Source organism: Eucyclogobius newberryi, unplaced genomic scaffold (assembly GCF_026437365.1).
Source record: "Eucyclogobius newberryi isolate DKJ021-1_F unplaced genomic scaffold, fEucNew1.0.hap1 SCAF_342, whole genome shotgun sequence".
Lineage (NCBI taxonomy): Eukaryota > Metazoa > Chordata > Actinopteri > Gobiiformes > Gobiidae > Eucyclogobius > Eucyclogobius newberryi.
Genome location: NW_027315993.1, coordinates 55,315 through 81,823, shown reverse-complemented (window position 1 = coordinate 81,823; position 26,509 = coordinate 55,315). Strand labels below are relative to the sequence as shown.

Sequence of the window (26,509 nt, the reverse complement as noted above, 5' to 3'; positions counted from 1 at the left end):
CTAAAGTTATCTTCTGAACACCTTCAGCCTGTATTTATTGACTAAAGTTATCTTCTGAACACCTTCAGCCTGTAGTTATTGACTAAAGTTATCTTCTGAACACCTTCAGTCTGTAGTTATTGACTAAAGAACAACAAAAACGCCTCTAAAATAATGCTCTTTGTGTATTTTACAGGATCATTGCACATGCTTTAACACAACACACTTTTATTTCTTGATGATTTCTTAATGATTGATGTGTTTGTGAGGATATTTGTTTCTCAAGTGGACATTGTGCTTCTTCTTGCCCAGGTCGTCATTGTAAATGAGGATGTAACATGTGCATGGTAAAATATTGAACAAATGACCGTATATTTTTGATGCAAAAGTGGATCTCTTTGACATGTCAAATAGGCATGGGGGAGACATTACCCAAGGACAAATCGACTGTCATATACACCACAATAGAAGGTCACATGACTGACTCACACGAGTATGGCGGCGCCAAAGTGGAGGGGGCGGTGGAAACAGAGGGGGCGGAGGTGGACTCAGCAAACAGCATGGACTGAACCTCTTCTGCAGCTGCAGCTCCTGCGCTCTTAGGGCTGTGCAACAAGGCAATGCATTTAATTTAATTAAATACACACATACAATAACTATAGACTATAGATCTTAGATTTGTATGTATATTCATGTATGCGCAGTCTAAAAATATATCCGATTAATGTTGTTGCACCTGATTATGTTCAAGTTTGTTGTTTACATGATTTAAATATTCACATTGAACATGCAAAGGCCAAACAAGCAACAGTTAAACCAGTGCAAATGATCAAATCACATAAGCAAATTTTCTTGACACCTAAAACCTCTCAGGAGATCTGCTCATTCTATGAATAGAGACTTGTATTTGATGTATAAATACAAATGAAAGCTTAGCTTGGTCAAAAAGTCAGTCAAGTCTGGTGGTATATTAACAATAGTTTGTAGTGCAGTTTATTGAGATAATATGCTTACCTGCTGGTAAGAAATTTAAGCTGTCCAGAAAGGAGGAGTGGACCAGGCCACAGAAGCACCACAGAAACAGAGATAGTCCCAGAGGAAGCAGAGCCATGCTGCTGCAAGTGGTGGCTGACTTGGTTTGAGTCTGAGCCGCTGCTGCATGCTGCCTTCACTCTCCACTGTCCTCTCCCTCCTCCCTCTCCTTTACGTCCTCACAAGAGGCTATGTCGACCACTGCCCCATTAAATCTTTCCTCCGCATCAGTGTGTGCTAAAATTACAGAGGACAGTCTGCCAGCTGCTCTAAGTGCTAATATTAGACTCTACTACTGCAGGGGATTCTTATTGTTTCCACTACACTCCCATGAGAAGAGGCTTAACGTAAACTACAATAAGTCATTTTTATAACGCACCTAATCTCCATATGTGCTGTTTTTTCCAGACCATTGTTTTTAAAGAATATTAATTCAAAGCCTAATGCATTTCCATGTGCATTGTGAAGTCCATTTAGGCAATCACAGACAACTTTTATTGCTCAGTCTGCCCTACATAATTGAATGGCTGCATTAATTCAAGTCTAGAGGAGAGGTCACTTTAAGTGCATTAGACAGGTTAGGCTCTAATATTTTTTTTAAGTTAACTACTAGTTAACATAAATATATGTTTATAAGATTATAATTACTATAACAATTTACAAAACACATTATCTGGTTTTCCCTTGTTTGACCATTTTTCTTAATGGTAATTCCATAACTAATACAAGCAACCAAACTGTAAACAAGGGCCGAAGCTTGTCTAATTCACACAATAGGTTTAACTGTACGGATAACAATATATGACAACTTTAAAAATAAAAAAAAAAGAGAGAAAAGAAAGTCCCTGCATTTTGACGTATTGATGACATAGATAGAGGTCAGTGCCACTGCCACTTTATTTAAATATTTACCACTAGAAAAACATGGAAACCTGTCAAATGCACTTCAAGCAGTGTTTGTCAAATATCTATACAGGCCTTTAGTCTGCTATGTTAATAGCCCTGTTTTTAACACAAAAAGGCAATTACTGTGGAAAAAGGTATTTTTAATATATATTTATTATTACATAATTGCAAATCTATATATCAATAATAATACATTTATTCAAGAATTAGGCAACTGTGTTTTGGAAAATTGGATTGGAATACTGGCAAAGAAGTCTTGGTCTACAGGTTGGCGCGTGTGAGCCAAGGAAATTCCTGAAAATACAAAGAAATACATCCTCCATTAATGTTATTTTCCTTTAAATTTGTGAACTAGATCCTGCACATTTTACCTATTGATTCTACAGAAAAATATTATTAGTTCTGAACGCATACAGTTTCTTACAGACCCTCAAAACAAGTTGGCGAGTGGTTACTTGGATACGTTAAACATAACAACGAGGTCCATAGTTTCTAATTATGGGGTCCCTGAAATGGAAAGGTCAGGTTGAAACTATGTGGGGGGATTGTGATGTGGTTTACCTTGACCGTATACATTACTGTAGCAAGAAACAATAACACAAGTATTTCATCTTCTATATTACTCTGCACTTGTTTTGACATTACATAGAATTGCAAGATGTTCTGGACCAATAACATTAAATGTAAATGCAACAACTGTGTGCTATGTTTTAAAGGTGCAATGGAACATACTTTGCATTCTGTCCCATGTTATTTAAATCTATAGACTGCATCAACATATTTAATATAGTAGTAGTAGTAAGCTTCTTTTTTGTTGTTAATCTGTGATTTATGTATACCGGTAGTATAACAACAGAACAAAAAGTAGCTAATATAAGGCTACTTTATAAGGCTACTTTTATATAAGGCTATAATATGTCACCTGTTGCTTTCTGTCCGATGCTGGGTCAATTAGCACGTTCAGGAGGCAGGGCTTCTCCAAGTCACTCAGGCTCAGCTCTAAGGCACGGCGCAGCTCCTCCACAGTCCGAATCAGGAAGCCACGCCCTCCGAAGGCCGCCATGACATCATCATAGCGCGCCTCAGGTAGGAGCATGACAGGTGGGGCTCTGTTACAAAATAGCTTGTGTTCATGTGCTATCAAAACATTCTTATATGTCTATAGTTTTAAACTGAGCTGGAGAACAAGTCAGAATTTGATGATAGGATTTCAGATTTGTTAACTTGGTTTATTATTAATATATCTGTGATTACTGCTCCTTTCCACATGAAATAACAATTGGCACACAGTTCAATGAGTTCACGGCTATAAACAAATGTTACATAATTTTTGTTCACAGTAGTATCAGAATGTGGTGCCATTATTCAACCCCAATGACGTCATTGTTTTCAGTTAAAGGACTAGTTAAAACAGGGTTTTCCCCCTCATATTGATTTATCTCAATGTTTTATTTTATTTTATATCGTCCTAATAGACAATAGAAATGGCTTTGAAGATTAGTTTCCTGTACATAGTCAAATTTGTTTTCCAAAATCTAAACTCTGCTCCAAACCACATGCTTTTCTCGATCCCAAGCGGATCACGGACAATTTGCATTTCAATCTCTATTCAAAGTTGATTAATTGCCCAGTCCTATGTTTAAAAAATGTGGACACTTCTTTCTAAGACAGAGTTATGTAAGCCCTGCCCTCCATCTGAAAGTATGGCATTATCAACTTCTAGACAACAATAAAGACCAAATCAAGTGGCTTCCATCACTTACACAGTGGTCAAGTCTCCAAGTTTGGCCATTTCCTCCCACGTTTCAGGATCCATTCCACTATATATGCCATTATTATTGACCACAATAATAATAATGGGTAGTTTATACCTGTTGAAATACAAGGCATGACATACTGCAAGAGGTGGAGAGTTATTTTTAGTCAAGCTGTGAATCCACCTGCACATCGTCTCCACCTCCATTCCCGAAAACCCAAAGGCACTGTCTCCTTCCACACAGACGACTCTCTGTCCGTTGACCTTGCTTTTCTCAGCAACAGCAGCTGCAATAGCAAAACCAAGGCCTACCCCCATTGTTCCAAATGTCCCAGCATCCAACCTAGAGGACATTGATTTGAATTAACAAAATTGTGTAGGGAAAAAGGTTGTTAATTATGTCAAAAATTACACAAATATAAATGAGTAAATCTGGGAGCCTTGCCTGTGTCGGGGTAGATAGTTGTTTAACATGGTGCGTCCTATGTCCATTGTGTTTGCACCTTCACTGACAATGATGCAGTCGTGTGGCAAAAGCTCAGAGATGTGGTGGAAAACTGTGTAATAATTCATGGGCAATGTTGACTGAAGAGCCAGGGACTAAAACGTCAACAGCAAAAAATCACTTTGGTTGAGTTCTTGTCGTCTTCTCACGGTATACGGTATATAAAGATAATGAAGAGATACAAACTTACTTGTGATATTTTGGTATTGGCAGCAATCTTTGAATTGAGAGCGCTCCACCACTCCGTATCAGGAGAATATTTCCAGCCATCGCTCTTTAGGCTCTGCAACAACTGAAGAGAACGGAAAACCAATGTAATTTATTTCCAAAATGGGTATTGTTTTTATGTTTCATTACAGTACCAAGAACTAAAGTCCTATTAATCTCCCAGTTCATGTAATAAGAAGAAACCCAATCCCTCTTGCTCTCATTCACACAGCAACAGCTGCTCAAAGTGGCTTGTGGAAACTTTAAGTGTTGAAATATGTGGGGTTAGGATAACAAAAGTATCATTTAAAACCTATTGAGCTCTATAAACCATGTACATAAAACTGATGCACAAAAGCTAAAACAAACAACCAAACATAATCTTTCTGTTTGACAGCAGCAATAACAAGAATGGAGCAACAGAGGGGAGGGAAGCCCAGAGGATCTTCTCTGCTGTCCTTACCACACTCCTCACATGCTTCCAGTTCAAGCCAGTGCAGCCTCTGCCCCAAACCAAGATGCAATTGGTAAAGATCCTGGTGCTCCTATAGAATGTCAGAATGTTGTCAGGATGAGCGGAGGCATATGAGCTCTCTTCAATCAGCACAGGGAGTGCAGGCGTTGCTGAGCCAAGGACCCAGTATTCACAGACCAGGTGAGCTTTTCTGTGATGATCATCCCCGGAGATTTGGTGCAGCTAATCATCTCCACAGCCGTGTTGTTGATGAGAAGAGGAGCAGGGCAGGGGTGTTTTGTTTAGGTGATCAGGTCTGCTCCACCTCTTCTTTATAGGCGTGTTCATTATAGTACCTGGTGAGTCCCACTACTGTTGTGTTCTCTGCAAACTTCATGTGGTTTGTAGCTGACCACGAGACACAGTCATATGCCATATTGACTGTGGGCTGGCACTGGGGAAGTCTAACAGCCAGTTATATAGAGGGTGCTGAAGCCTAGGGGTCCCAGTTCGCCCACCAGAAGTTGTGGGATGATAGTATTTAAAGCTGAACTGAAGTCCAGGAAAAGCATAGCAAATGAGTGTTCTCCTTCGGGTGTGAAAAGCTCAGGTGTTGAGCAGAAGAGATAGTGTTCTTGGTGGAGCGGTTTGTTCAGTTGGCAAACTCGATCCAACGAGGAAGGGAATCAAAACACTTCATAATGATGGGAGTTAGTGAAGCTGGCTGAGAGTTGTTGAGTGAGGTGATTTTAGCCAGGAATAATGGTTACAGTCTTATAACAGGATGGGACTTTTGGTTTGGCTTGGTTCAGAGAGATGTTAAAAATGGTCTGTGAGAACATAAGCTGATCTGCACATTCTTTGAGCGCCCTCCCTGGTATGTTGTCGGGGCCTGAGGACTTCCGGGTATTTCCTTTTCCCAGGGCTCTTCACACATCATTAGGGGAAAGACAAAATGCAAGGTTATCCTTGTGGGGCACAGTTTTCTCAGCAACATTGCTGTTTAGTACATTAAACCGGAAAAAAAATAATTTCACTGAAGAAGTCCAGCATTATACACGCAGGAGGAGCCCTCATCTTATAGTTTGTAATAGCCAGTACACTTCACATGCATGTTACGGGTGTTTGAAGAGTCATTGAAAAAATCCTGAACTTTTGACTTTGAGCATGTTTAGCAAGACAGATGGCGTCTTTCAGATCTGCTCTGGCAGTTCTCAATGCTACTTCATAGCCAGAGTTCCATGTCCTGAGCTTTAGTTTTACATCCTTAGTCATCCAGGACTTTTTGTTTGCTCGTGTAGTAATATCCTTAATGACACTGACATCCTCCATGCATGTGCAGATGTAGCCCGACACAAACATGGCAAACTCATCAATGTTGATTTGATAATTGTATGTTGCAACCTCTTTGAACAGGCCCCAGTCTGTGCTTTCAAAACAGTCCTGCAGTGTAAAACCCCTATTGCACCCTCAGTCCACACTCTCACTTAGGTTTTTCCTGGATCAGCAGAGGCTTGTGTGCAGGAATCAGCAGAACAGATAAGTGGTCTGATGAACCAATGTAGGGCTGCTTTAAATGCATCCTTCACATTAGTTTAGGCTTTGTCTAAAATGTTCTGTCCCATGGTGGCTAAGTCAACTGTTTAGTAAAACAGAGGGAGAACATTTTTCATGTTGGCCTGGATAAAAATGCCCTCTGTTTGAGCGGATTGCAAGCCACTGACGGTCCAGTAAATAACACTCAGCTTTCTTATTATTAGCACAGGGTGTACATACAAAGTGGGATGATAACACCCTGGGCAGGTAAAAAGGTCTACTTAGTAGTTTTGTAGCCTTATAGTTTTACTCTACGTGTGTGTGAATTAATAAACAGCTTTTGAAAATCAAAATCTATTCAAGGTATATTGGCAGAAATATTTTAGTAATTTAATCTTTGTTGGATTCCATATTTGTATTGTCCTGCTGCTTGTAACACTTGAATTTCCCCATTTTGAGACAAATTAAGGTTCTCTTATCTTATTTATAAGATTAGTTTAATTAAGTTAATTAACTGTCCTGACCAAATAAACAAACATTCCAGGCTAAACAATAACTAACAATAACAGGAAGTGGACCATATACCAGAACAATGATATACCGTAGTTCACCTTTAAATCCATTAAATCAATGAAATCTATTTTATACTATTTGAATTATATTAATCTTGGATGTTGAGTTTGTCTGGTTTGGGGCTCTAAATCACATTCAAAATGTTTCACATTTCAAACATTTGTCATAATTTAGTCCTCATGAAATGCTTTCCTTTTTCAATTTTTCAGATAGTTTTTTAGCTAAAATATTATACAGGCTAAAAGACGTTCCTAAACCTACCTGAGAAAGTACAGCAGTGATATCACCCAACAGAGCAACTGCAGGCCTCACATTGTTCCCCATTTCTTCTGGACAAAGGTCAACCTGTACAAAACAAGAAACATGTATTCATGTTTAACCAGTAGAATGAAATTTAACCAATACAAAGGTTATTATTTCACCAAACACCTGAATGATCTTGACATTAGGATCAAATCTTGGTGGTTGACCAAAGTGTAAAATCCAGTTTAGTCTGGCTCCAAGCAGAAGAACAACATCAGCCTGAAGAAGAGCCCTGGATGAAAAAAAAAACATGTGATTTGTTTCACTTATCAATAACAAAAATATAAATAACTTTACAGACCTTGAGCGGGCTGCTGCTACACAGTTGGGGTGGTCATCGGGCACAACACCTTTTCCCATTGGAGTGGGCAGAAAAGGCAAACCACTTGTTTCCACAAACTCCTTCAGAACAGTCTCAGCTCGTGCAAAAGCCGCCCCTATGGAACAATGACTTAATACGTTGGTGTAGTTCCATTGTAGAACAAGATTCAGTTGTAGTCATCTGGACGCGGACAAATATCCGAGTTCTCAGATTAGATCCGCAGGAATGGATGAGAGTCGAAACATGATGACTACAACTGATTCTGTTTTTACAATTACTTTATACCTCCAGTGCTCTTTTTTCATGGTTTGTAGTTATTATAAATCTAAATTATACCTTTTCCAATGATTATTAACGGTCTTTTAGATGCTTTCAACACAGATAGAGCTTCAGAAATGGCGCCCCTAGTGGCCATACTTATAGGAGGGGGTGGAGAGCAGGATACAACTCTGCAAATATAAATATGTGATTGTTGTTTATCTCAGTTTAAGTAACTCTGGAAAACGAGTTGGAAATACGGTTACCTGACGTTGCTCCTTTTCACATTTGTGTTGACCATGTCACCTGCTATATCCACATAACAAGCTCCCGGACGTCCATACACTGAAGTCCGGACTGCCTGAGAGGCACAAGACTAGGATGTTATTCTATGTGTCAGTTTATAACAAATACAAACAAACAAAAACACAGACCTTCTCAATTACAGAGGGTATGACTTCCAGACTGCTGGGTCTTGCAGAGAACTTACTATAAAGACGACATGACTCCACCTAATAACAGAGAAATGTTTTAATGTAACTCAGAAACAGGACATATTACGTCAAATCCATTTTTATGAGCTTTTAACCATGTTACAATGGTGTTCCCTCATCATTAGTTTTCCTGAGAGTTGTATTTTGATTTATTCATACATGTTTGAGTAATTCTGTATTTGTCCTGCATTGTCGTGGCTTGAGTGCTCGGACATTTCTGTTTTCATCTACCCTCTATCGATCTATACATAGCCATTTTCCATTAATAAGATCAAATAAATGAAAATGTGCTGCTTGCTACGAGGGAAAAGCTCTCAGCTCTGCTCAGCAGTTTAAAATCAATATTGCCATTTACAACGAAATGTAAAAGAATGAACTACATAATTTGAGAAATACACAAAAAAAGCATAATATGTCTTAAGATCATTGCTGAATTGTTTGTTACCTGTGGAAATTCCTGAAAAGCCCCTGTAGTTTCCTGGTTCCTATCAGACGAGCCCCCAATTACAACCACAGGCCTGAACAGATGCAGCACGAACAGAATTCATTAGAAGGGAAGAAATGATTTTACATCAGAATGTGGGCTCAAAAGTCTTACCAACAGTTCTCGTTGGCATTGGCCATTCCACCCAGAGCATGAATGAGGCCAGGACCAGACACCACCAGACACGCCCCTGGTCTGCACCAATTAGAAAACGTCAGTGGCCAAGCTTAAATGCACACCTGAAATCTACATTAGTTTATTGAAATGTCATGTACAGCTGTAATCTGTTATCTTTCTTTCTGATTGTTCACACCTATGCAAGGAAAATTATGCAAATAAAATAGCAAAATAAAGTGGCAAAATGAAAAAAATGAAAAAAAAAATAATTGTGAAAAACTGACAGAAAGAAAACAGCTGGGCCAGAGCAAAAATAACAGATTGGTTAATATTTTTAAATAACATTTTAGAGATGACAAAGAAATAACAAATAAATACAATTAAATTCATTGTACTTTGTCTTCCAAATCCTGCAGTTCCTTTAAAATTCCATTGATAATCCAACAAATGTGCTTTGTTGATGAGACTTATTTTGTGCATGCACACACCAACAACTAGATCTACTCATTGGGTTCATCTGATTATCCTAGTTATCTGACGATTATTATTATGATTATTACTGATTATTATGACTGTACCCATTGTACTGTACTACAATCACTTTACTAATGAGGCTTTCTCACCTTCCAGTCAGATATCCAATGGCAGATGCAGCATAACAGGCCTGCAAACGTTACAACACTGTTACAACACTGTTACAACACTGTGCAAAAGGCAATACTAGTCTTACCGCCTGCTCGTTTCTCATTCCCACATATTTGATTCCTACAGCTTGTGCAGCCATTGCCACTTCGATAATCGGGACACCGACCACACCGAACATGTACTCCACTTTCTGCACAAAGACGTAGTTGCAATTAGAACTATTTCGAGCGAATGATTATTATGCATGAACTTTAACGCAGTTTCATCGACACAAACTTACCTGAGCCACTAAAGACTCAGCGAGCACCCGAGCTCCTGTTATGTACTCGTCCATTTGTGAGCGGTGTATTGTTTTTGTCGTAATGGCAGCGGGAAAGCAATGTTTCAATACTTCAAGTTGGTGATAACGTGAGGTTAAAGTATTCCGCAAGAGGGGGTTGTTTACTTCCGTGTTTTAAGCCAATCAAAAGCATCGGAAGGGAAAACGAAAGCTGTGTAAGTCCAATCCATAGATCTATAATATTATCACGGTTTATGCTTCATTTGATTCAGTCAGATGAGTTAAAAAATAAATAAAAAATCAAACATAATTAAATAAGTCATTTCTTTATTACTCATAAAATATACATCAATCTCAGTAATGAAAGAATTCATTGGATCTCTAAATTCACAGTCATAATTTCTATATACATGCTAGTTTCAAATTTTCAACACTCAAATTGCAGGTAAAGATTTTTTTTCCATACTAATGAAGCTAGCAGATATTTTGTACATTTTTTTTTCCAGTTAAAACTGTTTAAGAAACTCAGAATTTCAAATCAAGAGTGGTCATCGTAAAATTAAAGCAATCAAACTTGTCAACAAATATTACCTAGAATAAGAGCAAAATTATAATTCGAACAAGAAAAAGCCTTCCAACCATTGGTTTACAATACAGTGTCTCCTCATACCGCAGTGAAACAGTGCTTTTTGCAATTTCAACACTACACAATACAGTTTATCACTGTAGTTTTACAGCTGCCGCTAAACCCCCGTGTTATTTATGATGGTGAAGGCACAAAATGAACACATAAATAGGAACCAAACAAACAAATAATTTATTACAGACTAAATCGCATAGTGGATAAGTCAATGTACACAAGGTTGTCTATTGACTTAATCATCGCTGATGGTGATATATTTATTCATTTGTGTCAGCAATTTTAATTCAGTGGTTTTAGTAAGTTGATGACATGAACATGGGTTTATTAAAATATTCCTTACCCAAAATAAACACTTTTCTCCTGTTTGAGTTGGAAAACTGAAGGACAAGTGCATCAGATGATACATGTAGTGAGCGCTTAATAATCTTTAACACGCCAAGCTTTTCAAAATCAAAACCAGCATCCTTCTAGGCCCTCAGGGCTCAATACAAACTCAGTTTTCATTCACACAATTACATGTGGGCTAAAATGCTTTTTGGTCCCTGTCCTTTAGCTGTTCTAGCATCCATATCCAGCTGTTATTGCCCTCATCTGCTGCTATCAGACACAAGTTTGCCCCTCAGAGTCCCTGTGTTCAACAGCCTCTGGGTCCGGTTTGCTGAATGGATTGTAGGTGCTGGATGAGGTCGGGACGAGTGTGGGCCAGCCTGTGGCACTCTCACTTGTTCTCTCTCCTCTGAAAAGGGGGGTCACTTAAGGCTCCTGTTGGGGCTTTCTTTCCCGGCCCTCCAAAGCTGGCGGTGGGCAATTTTAAGACACAGTTGTGTTTCTATGGTCATCAGTAAGTCTCTGAATCTGAGTCATTGAGCTCTTCGTCCTTGAAAAAACCATCATGGTGGCTGATGTTGTTGAAGCTGCAGTAGGAAGTGTGCTCGCTGCGCAGCACAGGCAAGCTGTCAAAGGTGACGCTCTTGGAGGGGCTGGTGGTGTAGTGATTAATGGCACTAAAAGGAAGAATGGGCGCTGGGGCGCAGGGGGACACAGGCATCATGGTGGCCAGAATGAGGGCGAGGCAGTCTGCCACATCTTTGTTAGGGGCACAGGCCAAGGCAGGTGTGTAACCTGAAATGTAAGCAGCAGATACATTATATAATTCTTTTTTCAACATTCCAGCATCAAAACTAGAACGAAAAGGCTATTATGACTTTACCATTCTCATCAACTGCAAGTACACTGGCTCCCTTTGCAAGCAGCTCTTGTACCACTACAGTTAGACCATTTCTTGCAGCCACATGTAATGGCCTAGAAATAAAAGCAGAAGCCAGTCAATATAATAACCTAGTATGACAATCACAATGATTCTCTAAGTTTAAAACACAAATGCATACGTCTGTAAGGCAGAGTTAGTGGCGTTGATCAGGTTTCTATCTGTAATCTTTTCCAATATTAACAAGGCACTAGTTTCATGTCCCTGGAAAAATGTAGAGTAAAAAGTCACAAAACAAATATTCAACAACAAATACAGACAATGGAGCGTGCTCATACCTTACTGCAAGCAAGATGGAGCGCTGTGTTCTTTGCAGCATCTTGCAAAGTGAGATCTGCTTTTGCACTACTCACAAGCAACTCTAAAACAAAAATAAACAAAATAAAAGACATTTGTTGTATGTCATGGCTGCAGTATATAATTCAGTGTGTAATGAAATTAAAGTCATTCATACCAACAGCATTGGTCTGTCCATTCTCAGCCGCCATCATCAGAGGGGTTTTTCCAGCAGCATCCACACAGTTGACCTGAGCATTGTGGCTCAGCAGTAGCTGCAGACACTCCACGTGGTCAGTGAAGGCTGCAGCGTGTAACGGCGTCCTGCAGAGTGTCCAAATACAACATACTTTACAAATGTGTCAGATATCAATACATAATATAGTATTGACATTTGTTTCCTGCGCTGGTTACAGCCAAAAAAACATTTGTTATTTAGGCACTCAATCATTTTGTTAACAATGTTAACAAAGAATATAATTTTATGTGTTAAAACCATAATTTAAAACATACCTGTCTTTTCCATCTTTGGTATTTACAATTGTAGGGCCCATTGTGTCTATCAGCATCTCTGCCGCACCTTCATTATCATGAATGCTATACAAAAGGTAAATAAAGATGACAAAAAAAAGCATAAAAAAAAAAAAAAGACAAAAAACATGAGACAACCATCCACCACTTACACAGCACAGTGAAGAGGGCTGAATGCATTGCCCACAGCCTTGTGAAAAACTTCTTGCTCCAGCAAAGCCTCCACACATGTATCATGACCTGTCATAAAAAGTTAACTTTTATTTCTTGAGTGTATTTCATATGTATTAAATTCTATAAAGAACGGGTGCCCATCTTTACCATTGTAGCAGGCCCAGTGCAGTGGAGTATAGCCGTGGTTGTCTGCTAAAGGAGGCAGAGTCTGCACTGACTGAGCCGCATGCAGCAGACTTCCCAACACCCCAAAGTGTCCACATGCGGCTGCCAGGTGGATGGGTGTGCGCCCTTTACAGTCTCGTGCCACGAAGTTTGCATTGTGCTGAAGAAGGGCTTCTACACACTCCTCATGGCCAGTCACAGACTGTAGTTCAAAACAAGAAGAGTGCCATAAATATTTATCAGCACAAACACATTCTATTCCATGGTGTGGTGAAGTAAAAAACATTTAAAATTAAAAAGAACAAGTACTTACTCCTCTGTGTAGAGCTGTCCTCCCCCACTTATCTTTAGCTTCTACACTGGCTCCTTTATTAAGCAGAGAATACACACTGTCCGTGTGTCCACTAAGAACTGACAGCATCAGTGGTGTTCTAAAGATACAGACATTTTAGCCACCAAAGACTTGCAATTCATCAATACATTATAGCTTTGATTTTGACTTACTGTCCATTTCCATCCTGAATGTCCACTGCACTTGGAAGATCTGCATCCCCAAACAATAAACGCAAACATTCAGAGTGACCGTTCGTGGCTTAAAAAAACAGAAGTAATTATTCATTAGTACTCGATTAATGTAAAAACACTGTTTATGGGACCATGCGACAGTATGAATACCTGCAGCATGAAATGGGGTCCGCTTTAAGGTGAAGTCCTTGACTAAAATGGAGGCTCCTTGGTTGATTAACACGTCAACACACTCGACGTGACCCTTGAAGGCAGCCAGGTCCAGTGGTGTGCGTCCTTGATCGTTTCGTACGTCCAAATCCAGCAAAGACTGTACCAACACCTCCAGAGCGTGGTGATGGCCGTGATACGCCTGAAAGATTTTATTTTTAAGACAAGTTTCAAATGAGAATCAGTGCAAGGTTATTATGGATGTTGTCAGCACCAAACTTACAGCAAGGTGCAAAGGGCTAACAGGGGCTCTGACATCAGAGTCATTCATGATGTCTGTTCCTGAGGTTTCCATGAGCTGAAAAGAAATGGATAAAGAAAACTGTTATAAACACAATTATAGAAATTGTGTTTCTATACCTCAAATAATTTTAATTTAGCCCACTCCAAATGGAGATTTTAAAATGAATTACTTGAGTTAGGGTTCAGTATGAAAGTGAAAACAGACTCACCACATCTAGGGGAGTTTCACTTGCAATCTAGAGCAAAACAAAATCAATCAATCAATAAATAGTTAGTTATAAAAATGACTGAAATGTAACCAAAGAGTTCTCACCAGTTCTAGGCAGAGGCGATGTCCGTAAGCAGAGGCGTAATGTACAGCGTTATAGCCGTGATTGTCGCGGATCCCTGGATTCGCATCATTCCGTAGTAAATATTCCAGGCACCTGCAACCGCAAGAAACAACGTTTTATAAAGATACAAACTGTGTAGAGAAAAACACACATGGTGAAAAAAGTAAAATCCACCTGGTACAACTATTTCAGAAGACATTATAAATTAAATTGCTACACAACTTTATGCTGATATTAACCTGTTACCACCCACCTGTCCGCCGGCGAACATTTTCTATATCTCAAATATTCTCTTACATCATCACTTTTATTTCCGTGGTCAATACCAGCAAGCCATACATCATTTTAAAGCTTATTTTCTCAACAAAACAAATATGTCATTGATTTACATTGAATAATATGCCCCAAGAAGCAATTGCCAATAGTTTGTGAGAAAGTCTCAACTTTTACAAACGCATGTCCTACCTGTTTGCTGTTTATGACGGACGAAACGGCTTTAATTCTGTACATCCTTGTACTCAGTCTGTCCGTAAGGAACCATTGAAAAACAATATCCACTTGTATTTTTCCTGAAGTCATCCGATTTCGAGATATTGTCAAGTAAACAAACTTTTCTTCGTTTCTCGCCGGACGAGAATGCGCTTGTCCGGCGCATTTCTCCGTCCATAACAAATGACCTGTTTGACCTATACGATAGTGTTTGACATCGATCTCTTCCTTAGACTGTTTCCTACAGAATGAGACCATCCACGAATTTTTCTGTCACCGGGTTTGTTTGCTACAGCCTCCGGAGGAAAAAAATGCGGCGCTTCCGAAGCGCGCGTCCATCTTTGTTTTTAGCCCTTAGCTTCTGCTAACAGGCACGCAGGAGACTTTGAGTGACATATTATTCTAGCCAATCAGGAGACCTTTGTCCTGATAGGCGGGACAAAGGGCTGAGTGACACAGAATGTCTTGTATTCCCGTGCGTAAGGCTCCGGGAAGGCTGTAAAGAGCCAGATTTCTCGGCAGGATTTTGCGCATAATGTTTTCTGATTTTATTAGCCTTTTGGACGTGCATTTTGTTAGATATATGTATTATTATACCAATACAAAAATAAAATAAAAATATTATATATATATTTTTTTTTTTTAACCTCTATATGGGAAATTCATGGGTAAACTCATATTACCACATTTTCACATATTTTTTTTTTAGCGGTTATAATTGCTATTAGTGGCCTACAAAACATCAAAATGTATGTTTTATGATCATAGAGGTGCTAAAATTGTAATAAAACAGTTTGGCACAGTTGGCACATATTTGGATCACTTGTTCCGAATATACTTTTTGATACAAAAAGGTCAACAGCACCAAAATGCCTGTTCCTAGAGATCTGAAACTTTACACAGTTGTTGTCAACAAGATAAACATTATGTACAGTGAACAGCATATGCACACAATGAAGTATGTCATGCTCAGGACCATTACAAATTGACAATATTCAGGCGAGACTAAAAAAGGATGTTTTGTTTATGTTTGGGCTTCTGTAGTGTAAGTTCTGAAGCCCTGACAGTGTGTCATGTGCACATCTGCAGAAACTAGAAGGCCTAAGCTTTCTAATGATGCATCACACTTGCATGTGGAACATAAGATCCTCTTTTAATAAGCAATGCCATTTGGGTATGTCCAACCATTGTGCACAGGGCGAAAATAGGTGGGTGGTAACAGGGTTACGCTCAAAGATCATTTTAAGTGTCCGTTGTCGCCCCCTGCTGTCTCTGAGCAGAAAACCAGCCTTGATATTAATGTTACCTTAATATTTGGCAACGTGACATTTTTTTGTATGTGATTTTATGGTCTTATAAAGCCTTTATGTCCATTTTCTGACAATGCATTTTCATTAGGATCCTGCAGGGGGAACTCCAGAGTTACTTTGTTTAACTTGAAATGACAAAGCTTGTGATTGTACCTCTACAGAGTTATGTCATTTTTTTCCAAGCTTTTTAGTTACTCCAAATTTTTTTTCTTACATTCAAACATTTTCCATTTTATCGATCAGTCGTTTCATTATTCAACAAACAATTCACACAATAAAAAAATAAAAAAACAATAAAATATGATCAGTCAGCTTGATTTGCTCGACCCATGTGAAACGCTCAGGATGAAAACTATGCTTCGTCTGTGATACGTACTTTCCATCTGTGTCGGAGGCAGCAGCGTAGTGCAGGGGCGTGCAGCCCCTCTCGTCCAGGTCATTCACGCTGGCCCCCGAGCCCACCAGAGCAAACAGGCACTGGTAGTTACAGTTGGCCGCAGCATAGTGTAGCGGGGTCCTGGAAAAACACATCGCACAAATCAAAGTTTAAATTTGATATCTGAGAGAACTTACAGTAATGGCTGTGTCGTGTGTGTAAGTTTGAAGTAGAAGTGGAAGATATACCGAAAAAATGAAAAATATCGAAATTGTTGTTTTGGAGATCGAGTATATGGACTATAATAAAAGCTATTTTCAGAAATCTGTGGAGTGTACTTTTGGCTGCAGAGAAAAAAGCTGTAAAATAAATGGACGACGGGAACTGAGCCGACTGAAGGACTGGACTGAGATAACTTTGCACATTTATAAAATGGAAAAACTGACTTTTACTCTGAACTTAAACATGGACAAATTGAATAATCACTGGGACAGAGAGACTGATATGTGTACCCAAGTGATATTTCATTTCTCATTTCCTTTTGCTTTCCTTTTACTGTACTCTCTGGTCTTGTTCCGTTTGTTCTTGTTCCGTTAATTTTACCGTCAATTGATGTTTTATGCAATATTTCAACCCAAACCATACAGTTAAAGGCACGTTTTAGCACGTTCCTGATCGACTGCACTGAACTATCTGAATATTATCAAGTCATTCCAAATAAAACCCCATTGAGATACATTTTTTTGCCAACATCGCCCTTGTGTGAACGCAGATGAAATAATACAAACCTCCCAAAGCTGTCTTTTCTATTGAAGTCTGCCCCAGTGTTGAGAAGAAGATTCAGACATTCCAGGTTTCTGAACATACAATACAAACAGCAACAGTTATAAGCAACAAATATAAATAGTACATTGTGTTTAGTCGTACAGTTTGATTGTTGCACCATCTGCAAACGTGACAGGTGAACGTAAAAATGCTCCTAAACTTACCCTCCGGCAGCTGCAGCATGTAAACAGGTCCTGCCGAAGTCATCAGGGGTGTCAATATCAAAGCCTGTGTGAATGTAAACACGTCCAACAGGAAAGCACAAATACAGTCAATACAAGGACTTCTGATTTAATGACGTTTAAGGCCTGAATCTATCAAAAATAAAATATAAATAAAACAGGTTTGCTAGCATTTGACCATCGAATTACAGACACAGGGAAAAATAATCTACTAATAATAAAAGAGATATTAGTTCTAGTTTCATGAGTAAGCAGTCTGAGATTTAACATGACACAATTAACGCAAACGAGAAAAGAGTGTAGGCTTTGTCGTGTACCTGATGACAGAAGCTTCCGGCAACAGTCGGAAAACCCACTGAGAGCAGCCAAATGCAGCGGAAACATGCCGTGAATGCCTCGTCTGAAAAATAAAAACAAACATGAATTACTTTAGTGTTTAATTGATTGACGGTGGCACAAATAATCAGAGTTTGTGGAGCAAATGTCACTCATTGCTTTCAACCATTTTTATTCTATTTGACAACACTATGAGCAACAGAGTGATTTTAATATGACAATATATCCATGGATTTTAGAATGATGAAAAACCAGGACTGTTACTATAGCGATTAACAATTCAAAACTAAATATTTCATCTTTTGAATGGGAAAGTCCTCAAGATGTGTCATAAAACAGGAAACTGAAAGCCATGAATCGCCCAGGACAGTTGCATTTACACATTAGACATTACACAGATAATTATTAATCTATTCATTCATTGTTTACATCCTTCTTTTGCCTTTAAAAAGGAGTTTCCCGAGCCTAAAGACAGGCCTTGACAGAGCTGCAGCGTGGCACTTACTTGGCTGTATCAGCTCTGTTTGTGATGAGTGTGTTGATGAGGAGCTCGTGTCCATAGCGAGCTGCGATGTGCAAAGGTGTGTTTCCATTTTTGTCTTCACAGTCAATCTCAGCACCTTTGGAAAACCGTCAGCGATTAGCAAGAGGAAAAATGTAGACAGTTTTACCATCCACTGTGAGTCAATTAAGCTGAGGCTCACCATTCTCAATAATAGCTTGAGACCTAGAAAACCTCCCATGGATAGCGGTCATGTGAAGCGGAGTCTTTCGATCTTTACTCTAAAACAAATACCAAACGAATGACAAAAAACACACGTAAATATATTGTTTTGGCAAAAAGGTGGCAATCATAATCACCTTAATGTTCACGTCAGCTCCGTTGCACACCAGGAGCTCCAGACAGAGCGCCCCGTGACGAGACGCAGCCGTAAAATGCAGAGGCGCAAACCCTTTCTCGTTCACCTGATTTACATTTGCGCCACATTCGATCAGCTCGTTCACCACGACGTCCTGGCCGTTGTAGCAGGCCACGTGGAGGGGCGTGTTGCCATACGCGTTCGGCTCGTTTATCTGAGAGAAAAAAAGAAAAAAAAAAAGTATTAATGAATTAGCACAGAGAGTTGCTAGATTAGACCAGCAATAATTAAACAAGAGCGACTTACATCAACCCCTAAGTCCAGAAGGTATTTGACCACACTGATCATCCCACTGGAGGCCGCTGCATGTAAAGGAGTGTAAGACTTCTTATCTTTACAGGCCACTTCAGCTCCATGAGACGCCAACAACTTCACCACTTCTATGTGACCTAAACGATTCAAAACATGGATTAAATAATGTTGATGGTAATAATAATGTGACGGATGCACATGTGATTCATACCCATATAAGCTGCCCAGTGGATTGCCCGACGGTCCTTTTTGTCAAAGGCGTTGATGTTGGCTCCTCTCGATAACAACAGGCGCACCATCTACGAAAGGAAAACATAACTAAATTACATCCGACCCGCTAAACCGGGGGTTCTCAAACTGTTCAGGCCGGGACAGGACACAAAATAATCATGCAACGGACTCAGGACCCCAACAGTAAAATTAAATAAGAAGTCTGTTATCATATCATATGTTTATTTGTATTTTTGTAATTGTATGGTATCTATGGTATCTATGTTTCACTATCGGCAGGTGACTATGGACCAGTAGATTCACTCTGTCACTGCATCCAACAGATCAGTTTGTGGATGCAAAACAACTTTCTTCAGCTGAACTCAGACAAGACTGAAATAATTGTTTTTGGCCCACAGAAACAAAGAGAAAGTGTTAGCGGTCACCTCCAGAGTCTCGCTCTAAAACCTACAAACCAAATTTGAAATCTGGGGGTAATAATGGACTCAGACTTGAACTTTATTAGCCACGTCAAATCAATAACATCAGCAGCTTTTTACCATCTAAAAAGCATTGCCAAAATCAAAAATATAGTGTCTAAACCAGATTTAGAGAGACTTATCCACGCGTTTGTCTCCAGTAGATTAGACTACTGTAACGGCCTGCTCACTGGTCTCTCCAAACCAGCTGTAAAACAGCTGCAGTACATCCAGAACGCTGCTGCTCGGGTCCTGACCAGAACCAGGAAGTATGATCACATTAGTCCTGTTCTCAGGTCTCTGCACTGGCTCCTGTGGCTCAGAGAATAGACTTTAAAGCAGCTCTGCTTGTGTACAAGTCTCTCCATGGCCTAGCACCAAAGTACATCTTGGACATGTTAGTGCCATATGAACCATCTCGGACTCTGAGGACCTCAGGGACCGGCCTCCTGCTGGTGCCCAGAGTCAGGACTAAACATGGGGAATCTGCGTTTCAGTTTTATGCAGCTAAAATCTGGAACATTCTTCCTGAAGATGTGAGACAGGCTTCTACTCTGACTCTACATGTTCAAATCTAAGCTAAAAACAGTTTTGTTTAGCTGCGCATATGACTGAAAGGATTTTTTCTTTGCACTCTTCTCTTTTGTTTGTGATTTTATTAGTTTAGACAATCAGTTGGATTGATAATTTTGTATTTAGTTAATTTTATTGTATTTCTGTTTCTGTAATTTCTTTGTGATTTGAATGCATTTTTCCTGCTGTGTGAAGCACTTTGAATTGCCTTGTGTATGAAATGTGCTCTACAAATAAACTTGCCTTGCCTTGCGTATGGTGTTATATGAACCAATTTCACTAAAACATAACGTTTTCAATAAAATAAATTGATTTAATCAACTCCTGACCTCCAGCTCATGCTTTGAGCTAATGGCTGCAGAGTTCACAGTCATTAGTTTAGTAAAGTGCTCAATGTTTTTATTTATTAAGCTGAATAGATATTTAGGATATCACATGGGTAATAAAAGCAAAGCTTACTCAGCTTACTGTCCCTGTATCATATAGTATGCATTATTGGGTGTGTGATTTACCTCCAGATGACCGCTGAAGGCTGCATGATGCAGAGCGGTGCGTCCTGCTCGGTCCGACACATTGACATTACTGAGCAGAGGCACCAGCGCCTCCGCACAGCGCACTGCCTTGTTCGCTGCTGCAACATGAAGTGGAGTCTGCCAGTTCTTGTCACGTGCATTTACATCAGCCGAGTGTTTGAGCAAAACCTGGACAGCCTCCTAATGGTGGAGAGGCTTCGATTAGAGCAAATATGAAAATACTGCTGATCTTTAAAAGGAAAAACGCATACCTCACTGCAGGAGGCCACAGCCCGGTGCAGAGGAGTAAGCCACTTGTTGTCTTTGGCATTTACTCTGGCACCTAAAGTCAGAAAAAAAAGAGCAGAAAAATGATCAGGGTCATGACATTCTAGTGACTCTAATGAGAAGATGGGCACAAATATAAAAGACAAATATTTATTTATTTAGCAATGTCTTTCCTTTTTATTAGCATGTATTGCTACATAAAGCTTTACATAGACGAAATACAACACCTGAAAGAATCAGTAGCTCTATAATTTCTGCATCTCCAAGATAAGCAGCAGCATGCAGAGGAGTCCGCTTTTCATTATCCTGTAATAAACAACAGTTTATTCACTTCACAAGTTTTCAACAATACCACAAAAGCAGGTCTAACACATATTGATATAAGACTAGTGACCTTTATAAAGTTTGCATGCATAAGTCTGAAGAGTTTAAATCAATTACCTGTACATTTACATCTTCCTTCTTGAAAATAAGTGCACGTACTTCGTCTGGATCTACACTGAAAATGGCTTTCAGCAGGGGAGGCTGGAAAAGAAGAGAAACACTTTAAACATTTACCCTCACTTTTGTAAATGGTAAATTAAATGGTCACATTTATATAGCACTTTTCTACCGTCAAGGCACTCAAAGCGCTTTACGTCGAGAACCACTCACCCATTCACACACCAGTGTACCCAGACACTGGGGGCGAGGCCGGTTAAGTGTCTTGCCCAAGGACACGACAGCAGTATTCACCTGAGGCAGCAGCGATCTCACCACCAACATGTGGGCCAGTGGATCTGAGCGCTCTACCACTGAGTACTGCAGCCCAAAGTAACTCAAAGTATCTAAAGGTCACAGCGATGCACAGCACAAAATGCTGGTGCGTTTCAATTTGTATCACTCCACAAATACTTGGATTGATGACATTGTTTATCGGTTTAAGCAGTAAGTCCTGTAGCCCTGTACCACTGTACCAACATGCCCATCATCAAATGCAATATGTTTACAGTATTTTCCGGACTATAATAGTAAAAATCACACCAGGCAAAAAATGCAAGTGTGAAAATAACAAATAATATCACATATATACTTATACTCCAGAGCGACTTAAGTATAAATATAAGTATAAGTCGCACCCCAGCCAAAACTACGAAAAAAGGGGTAGTTCCATTTTGCAAAGTAAAAAGGCCAAACCAGGCCAGCATAGTAAGATTATACAACACACAATAACAAACTCACTAAAGACAATAAAAATGTCAACCAATAAATCTAAATTTGCCCGGACCTGTCGAAGTTCTGACACATGTCGCTTACAAACTATAAACATGACTCACCGTTTCTGAAGTGGTTGAACCAGAGAACATGTTGGAAGATGAGAGTAAGTGCTACTCATAAAGTTAATAATCCATTCCTAAAAGTCTGAGCATGTAGCATTGAAATACTGGCCTAAAATACAGTATTAGAGGAAACATTTGCACATTGGAGCGAGCAGCATGACATCATAAAAGGTTTGAGTCTACACCTGACATTCAAGTCAGGACCGGCCCTGTCGAATCAATACATCAAGAGGAATTAATGTGCACATCAATGTACAGCATCTACTGAGAGATGCACTTTAAAAAGCACTATAATCATCCAGCATAAAGAACAGCACAAATGCACAACGCGTGACAAGTCGTAGCAACACAACCCATCGTGATTCTACCATTTTACATGGAACAAACACAATGTTCCCTTTGTTTTCATGCATCACACAGGGAAGAGCAGAGGAAAGCTCAAGTAAAAAAGGCCGATAAAAACAGTCTTGCTTTTTGTCTACAGAGATTTAAACTTTTCGTTTTGGGCAAATCATGTGAAACCGTCTCTAAATTGTAGCCTTCGCTTTAAATGTTTTAAATGCTAAGTTTAGTCAAAGAGATTGTTGGTTCCGGCCGTAGAGCGTTTCCACTTGATGCTGGCTGGGCTGGTTGATATTATCACCATGGCGACCGCACACAGTCAGGTGAAGTGCACACACAAAACGACACACGCGCGAGCCACATAAATAGCAACGGCTGCAAAACACCAGCCATAAATGACAACAGTGCTATTCTAGTATCGAGTGTTGGATATTCTTTAAGGGCACGGTGATGAATAAGAGTTGTGCGAGTTAACTTCCTCTGGTTTCATTTAAAAGTATTCATACAACAGCAAATCAAAAAGGTAGCTGCAGTATCTCTCAAGGTTTTCACACTGTCAGGGCTCGTCCAGGAATATATTCAGTACAAAAAAAAAAAAAAAGGACTTAAACCTGGACTAAATCGTGACAAATTAAGTCTAAAACGGCACCATGAACATGAATGTCGTTTGAGAACCATTAGGGCTGGAAAGTGATAAGTGTTGTGTTTATTTAGGTGTTATTAAGGTTTGTTGCCATAAAATACTATAAATCGATCCCACTGAAGTCACAGTTGGGAGGACGGAAGGGATGAGAGGCGCCATTGTTTCTGATGTTACAGGTAAGGCAAGTCCACAAATGATTTTCCATAACTTTTACTGGGGAAACGATTGAACCAGACGACAACATGAGACCATCACTGCTCCTGTTCTGACACATTAATATAACAACAGCTTTAGAAATGGATCCCAATGCAGTCAATCACCAATACGATGACGAACGGCCAATGAAACCAGAACAAACGCAGTGGACCTTTTAAAATGTCATGACGTCAAGTTGGTTCGAAGGGAAGAAACATCAAATAATTAAACATTTGTAAAGATGAATGGACATCAGACAAATATGCTAATGATTTTAAGCCTTTCAGCAACACGAGATGACGCTTAATCCAGCCTTGAATGTGTATTTGAGCTTCAGAAACAGTATGATTTGTGGTTAAGTGTACTATATCTGAAAGGTAAAAAGAGAAACTAGTGAAGGGTCAGCGTTTCCTCATCAGGATTATTCAAAAATGTGTCTGTCATGGTCTCCTATTACATAAACAAATGACGCAAAATACAACTGTAAGTGTCTTTAAACCAGGCTCTGATATCAGTGAAATGTATACGAGTGTTTTATTACTGCCAAAACCACGTAGGTTTGTCAAATTCTGCAATATTTTGTGGTCAATCCCAGTTTCTCCATTGAAATCACATCGTGTTCCTCTTCACTTTTGCCTGAAGTTGACTCCATTATGGAATGTATTTATAATATATGTATTTACCAACTTTTCACGGGTCTATAGCCACTAAAACCAAGACAAATTACGACAACACAGTGATGAACATTAGCAGTCAAACACCGACTGAGAGTAGCACACATGCACTGAACTACAACGCTTTTGCAACGACTTAATGGTGATTTTTGATTGCGTTTTGAGTCAAACCACGGCCCCGTCACACAGAGCCCAGTGTTGACAGTGTCGGGACATACATTTGAACGCTTTCGTCCCAGAGAAAAGCGGCACACACTCTCGGATTACGTTACGCTGCGATGTGGGGGATTGCTGTAGCTAGCACGTTAGCACAAAAAACACTGTCTCAAAGTTAAAGTCGGATATGGACACAACCGTCACTCACCTGGTCTCGGATTTTGAGAACCACCATATTTCTGAGGTTTTCAATGCTGTCATACAGTTCATACACGGGTGTTTGGTTTGTTCCCGGAAGCAGATTTGGTGGCTTTCTCCGTGCTCTCTGCTAGGCCTGATGGGACGCTAGCAGAGGGCTATTTTGCTAGCTCCCTAACCCGATGGCATGGAAGCAAAAAGCAGCGGAAACTCCATAACATTACCGCCAATGTGGTATGACAAAAGCTAGAGAGACTTTACGTACTGTTGACGTAGCAACGGCGGCGGCCATCTTGTGATTGTAAGAGCCGAAAATAACTTAAAACAGAAAAAAATACTGATTATATATTATTTTTTGTGGTCAGGGGTTAATATTCAGACAAAGATCCTGCACTGATCTGGACATTATGAACATTAAAACTACGTTTGTGCGTACATACACGGACACAACCAGTGATAATTATGGGTTTATACCTTCATTTATTACCTAAAATCGAGCCATAAGTATTAATGAGATTTTTTTTTAAGTCCAATTTACAACATTTTGAGAACCTTTGAAAAAAAAAAATCGAAATTATCATATTTTATGTTTTTTGAAAATCGCTATGGTAACAAATCTAGATCTCATCTCCAACCATATATTATGTCTCCAACACATGGATTAGTTTACATGAGTGCTTGAGTTGTTTTATCAAAGTTCATTGTTTTGTGACGAATCACCAAAGCAAGTTCATACTATCTAGAGTAGAGTATTGAAGTCCAGTCATGACTGCTGGAACACAATACACTCTAGTGTTCTATATTCTACGGTGTTTGCCGCCGCTGTAGCACCCCTCAGAAAGAAGCTGCTTTCCGATTGGTTACTTTCACTTGAAGACTCAGTGACAAGCATCTGGATTGGCTCATATCTGCCAACATATGAGTAGAGCATCGCCAACAACGCATCAGGTATAATATTTGTTATTTGTACAGGATTAAATAACAGCATCAGTTGAATATCACGTTAATAGGTTGTTGTATTAAATGATAGACTACTTATCTAACCAGAGTGTCCCGTCTTGACACTTCCATGGGCCCAACATTTCTCTCTAGTGTTGTTTACCTGCTAAAGCACATCTAAGGGGAAAAGAATATCAAAATTTATTCTCAAATCTATCTTTATTTATCTTATTTAACTTTACTAAACTTAGTACCCCAAATGTCAATGCAAGACAAGCCTAAAAATAGCTACACAGCTTTCTCTGGATACCATGGGGCCCAGGGGGTCTTGGGGGCCCTCCTATTGCTTGGCCGTTTGTGTTAATAAAAGCAGATCATTTGAGCTTTGACAAATAACATTTAAGAGGGCACATTGCTTATCATAATAACAACTGTATTTCTATATGAGTATATGGGGCCCTCATCAGATTGGAGCCCGAGGCAATTACCCTGTTTATCTACCTCATAATCTACCTCATTGGGGCGCGTTGAGAAGTTAATGACCTACCCACAATTTTGTCACAATAAAAGTGATGTATATTTTCGTTAGTTTAGAAATGTGGGTCTTTTCTAGCCTACTTTTCTGTTGTTCCCTGTTTCAGGTCTCTTTTATGAGCGAGCTGAGGGGTTATGAAGAAAAGGCTCCACAAGGATCCTTTTAAATCAATTTAAGGATACAATTAAGTAACTAAATTATTCTGGCCTTAATGCAACTAACTAAGGATCGTCATTCGAAATAAGTAATATGAGAATTCATCACAGTTTCATTATTTAACTGCCACATAAATTGCTACAGAGAAAAAACACATTCAACTTAATTTTCCAGAGGGCCGTATTTTTCAGTGGGCCAAGGTTTCTGGGCCAGAGGTGCACAACTCATCACATCACAACATTTTAGACACAAAATATCCCCAGCACTGTTTCAATTTAGTTAATACAATGAAAAAGCTATTGATTGATTAGATTTTTGTGAAAATATTGCCCAAAACAGGTCTAAAGCAGAATCAAACAAGGGCTAAACTAGTGCTAGAATTA

The 26,509-nt window shown here is 39.4% G+C and overlaps 2 protein-coding genes across 3 annotated transcripts; both read right to left on the bottom strand.

The window, feature by feature from the left end:
* Positions 1-2,067: 2,067 nt before the first annotated feature.
* On the bottom strand, positions 2,068-9,967 carry LOC140375886 (2-hydroxyacyl-CoA lyase 1-like). The gene is made up of 17 exons (XM_072461930.1): positions 9,852-9,967; positions 9,657-9,761; positions 9,550-9,590; positions 8,924-9,004; positions 8,771-8,843; positions 8,266-8,343; positions 8,098-8,192; positions 7,910-8,022; positions 7,553-7,688; positions 7,378-7,483; positions 7,210-7,293; positions 4,369-4,470; positions 4,119-4,273; positions 3,858-4,016; positions 3,681-3,788; positions 2,840-3,026; positions 2,068-2,211 (listed from the first exon to the last, which is right to left on the bottom strand). The coding sequence occupies exons 1-17, from the start codon at positions 9,903-9,905 to the stop codon at positions 2,179-2,181; spliced, it is 1,710 nt and encodes a 569-aa protein (XP_072318031.1). The 5' UTR covers positions 9,906-9,967; the 3' UTR covers positions 2,068-2,178.
* Positions 9,968-10,161: 194 nt separating this feature from the next.
* Positions 10,162-24,724, bottom strand: LOC140375884 (serine/threonine-protein phosphatase 6 regulatory ankyrin repeat subunit A-like). Of its 2 annotated transcripts, XM_072461927.1 has the most exons (28): positions 24,507-24,724; positions 21,411-21,494; positions 21,197-21,275; positions 20,954-21,024; positions 20,682-20,882; positions 19,119-19,206; positions 18,902-19,044; positions 18,597-18,809; positions 18,440-18,518; positions 18,241-18,355; positions 17,717-17,799; positions 17,382-17,445; positions 17,181-17,249; positions 16,393-16,533; positions 14,199-14,310; positions 14,095-14,121; positions 13,866-13,940; positions 13,583-13,784; positions 13,412-13,499; positions 13,221-13,338; positions 12,890-13,109; positions 12,721-12,808; positions 12,551-12,634; positions 12,216-12,361; positions 12,040-12,122; positions 11,883-11,965; positions 11,705-11,796; positions 10,162-11,616 (listed from the first exon to the last, which is right to left on the bottom strand). In XM_072461927.1, the coding sequence occupies exons 1-28, from the start codon at positions 24,531-24,533 to the stop codon at positions 11,333-11,335; spliced, it is 3,159 nt and encodes a 1,052-aa protein (XP_072318028.1). In that variant the 5' UTR covers positions 24,534-24,724; the 3' UTR covers positions 10,162-11,332. The 2 variants fall into 2 exon arrangements, with proteins under 2 accessions (XP_072318028.1, XP_072318029.1); XM_072461928.1 differs by lacking the exon at positions 14,095-14,121.
* Between the last annotated feature and the right edge of the window lie 1,785 nt (positions 24,725-26,509).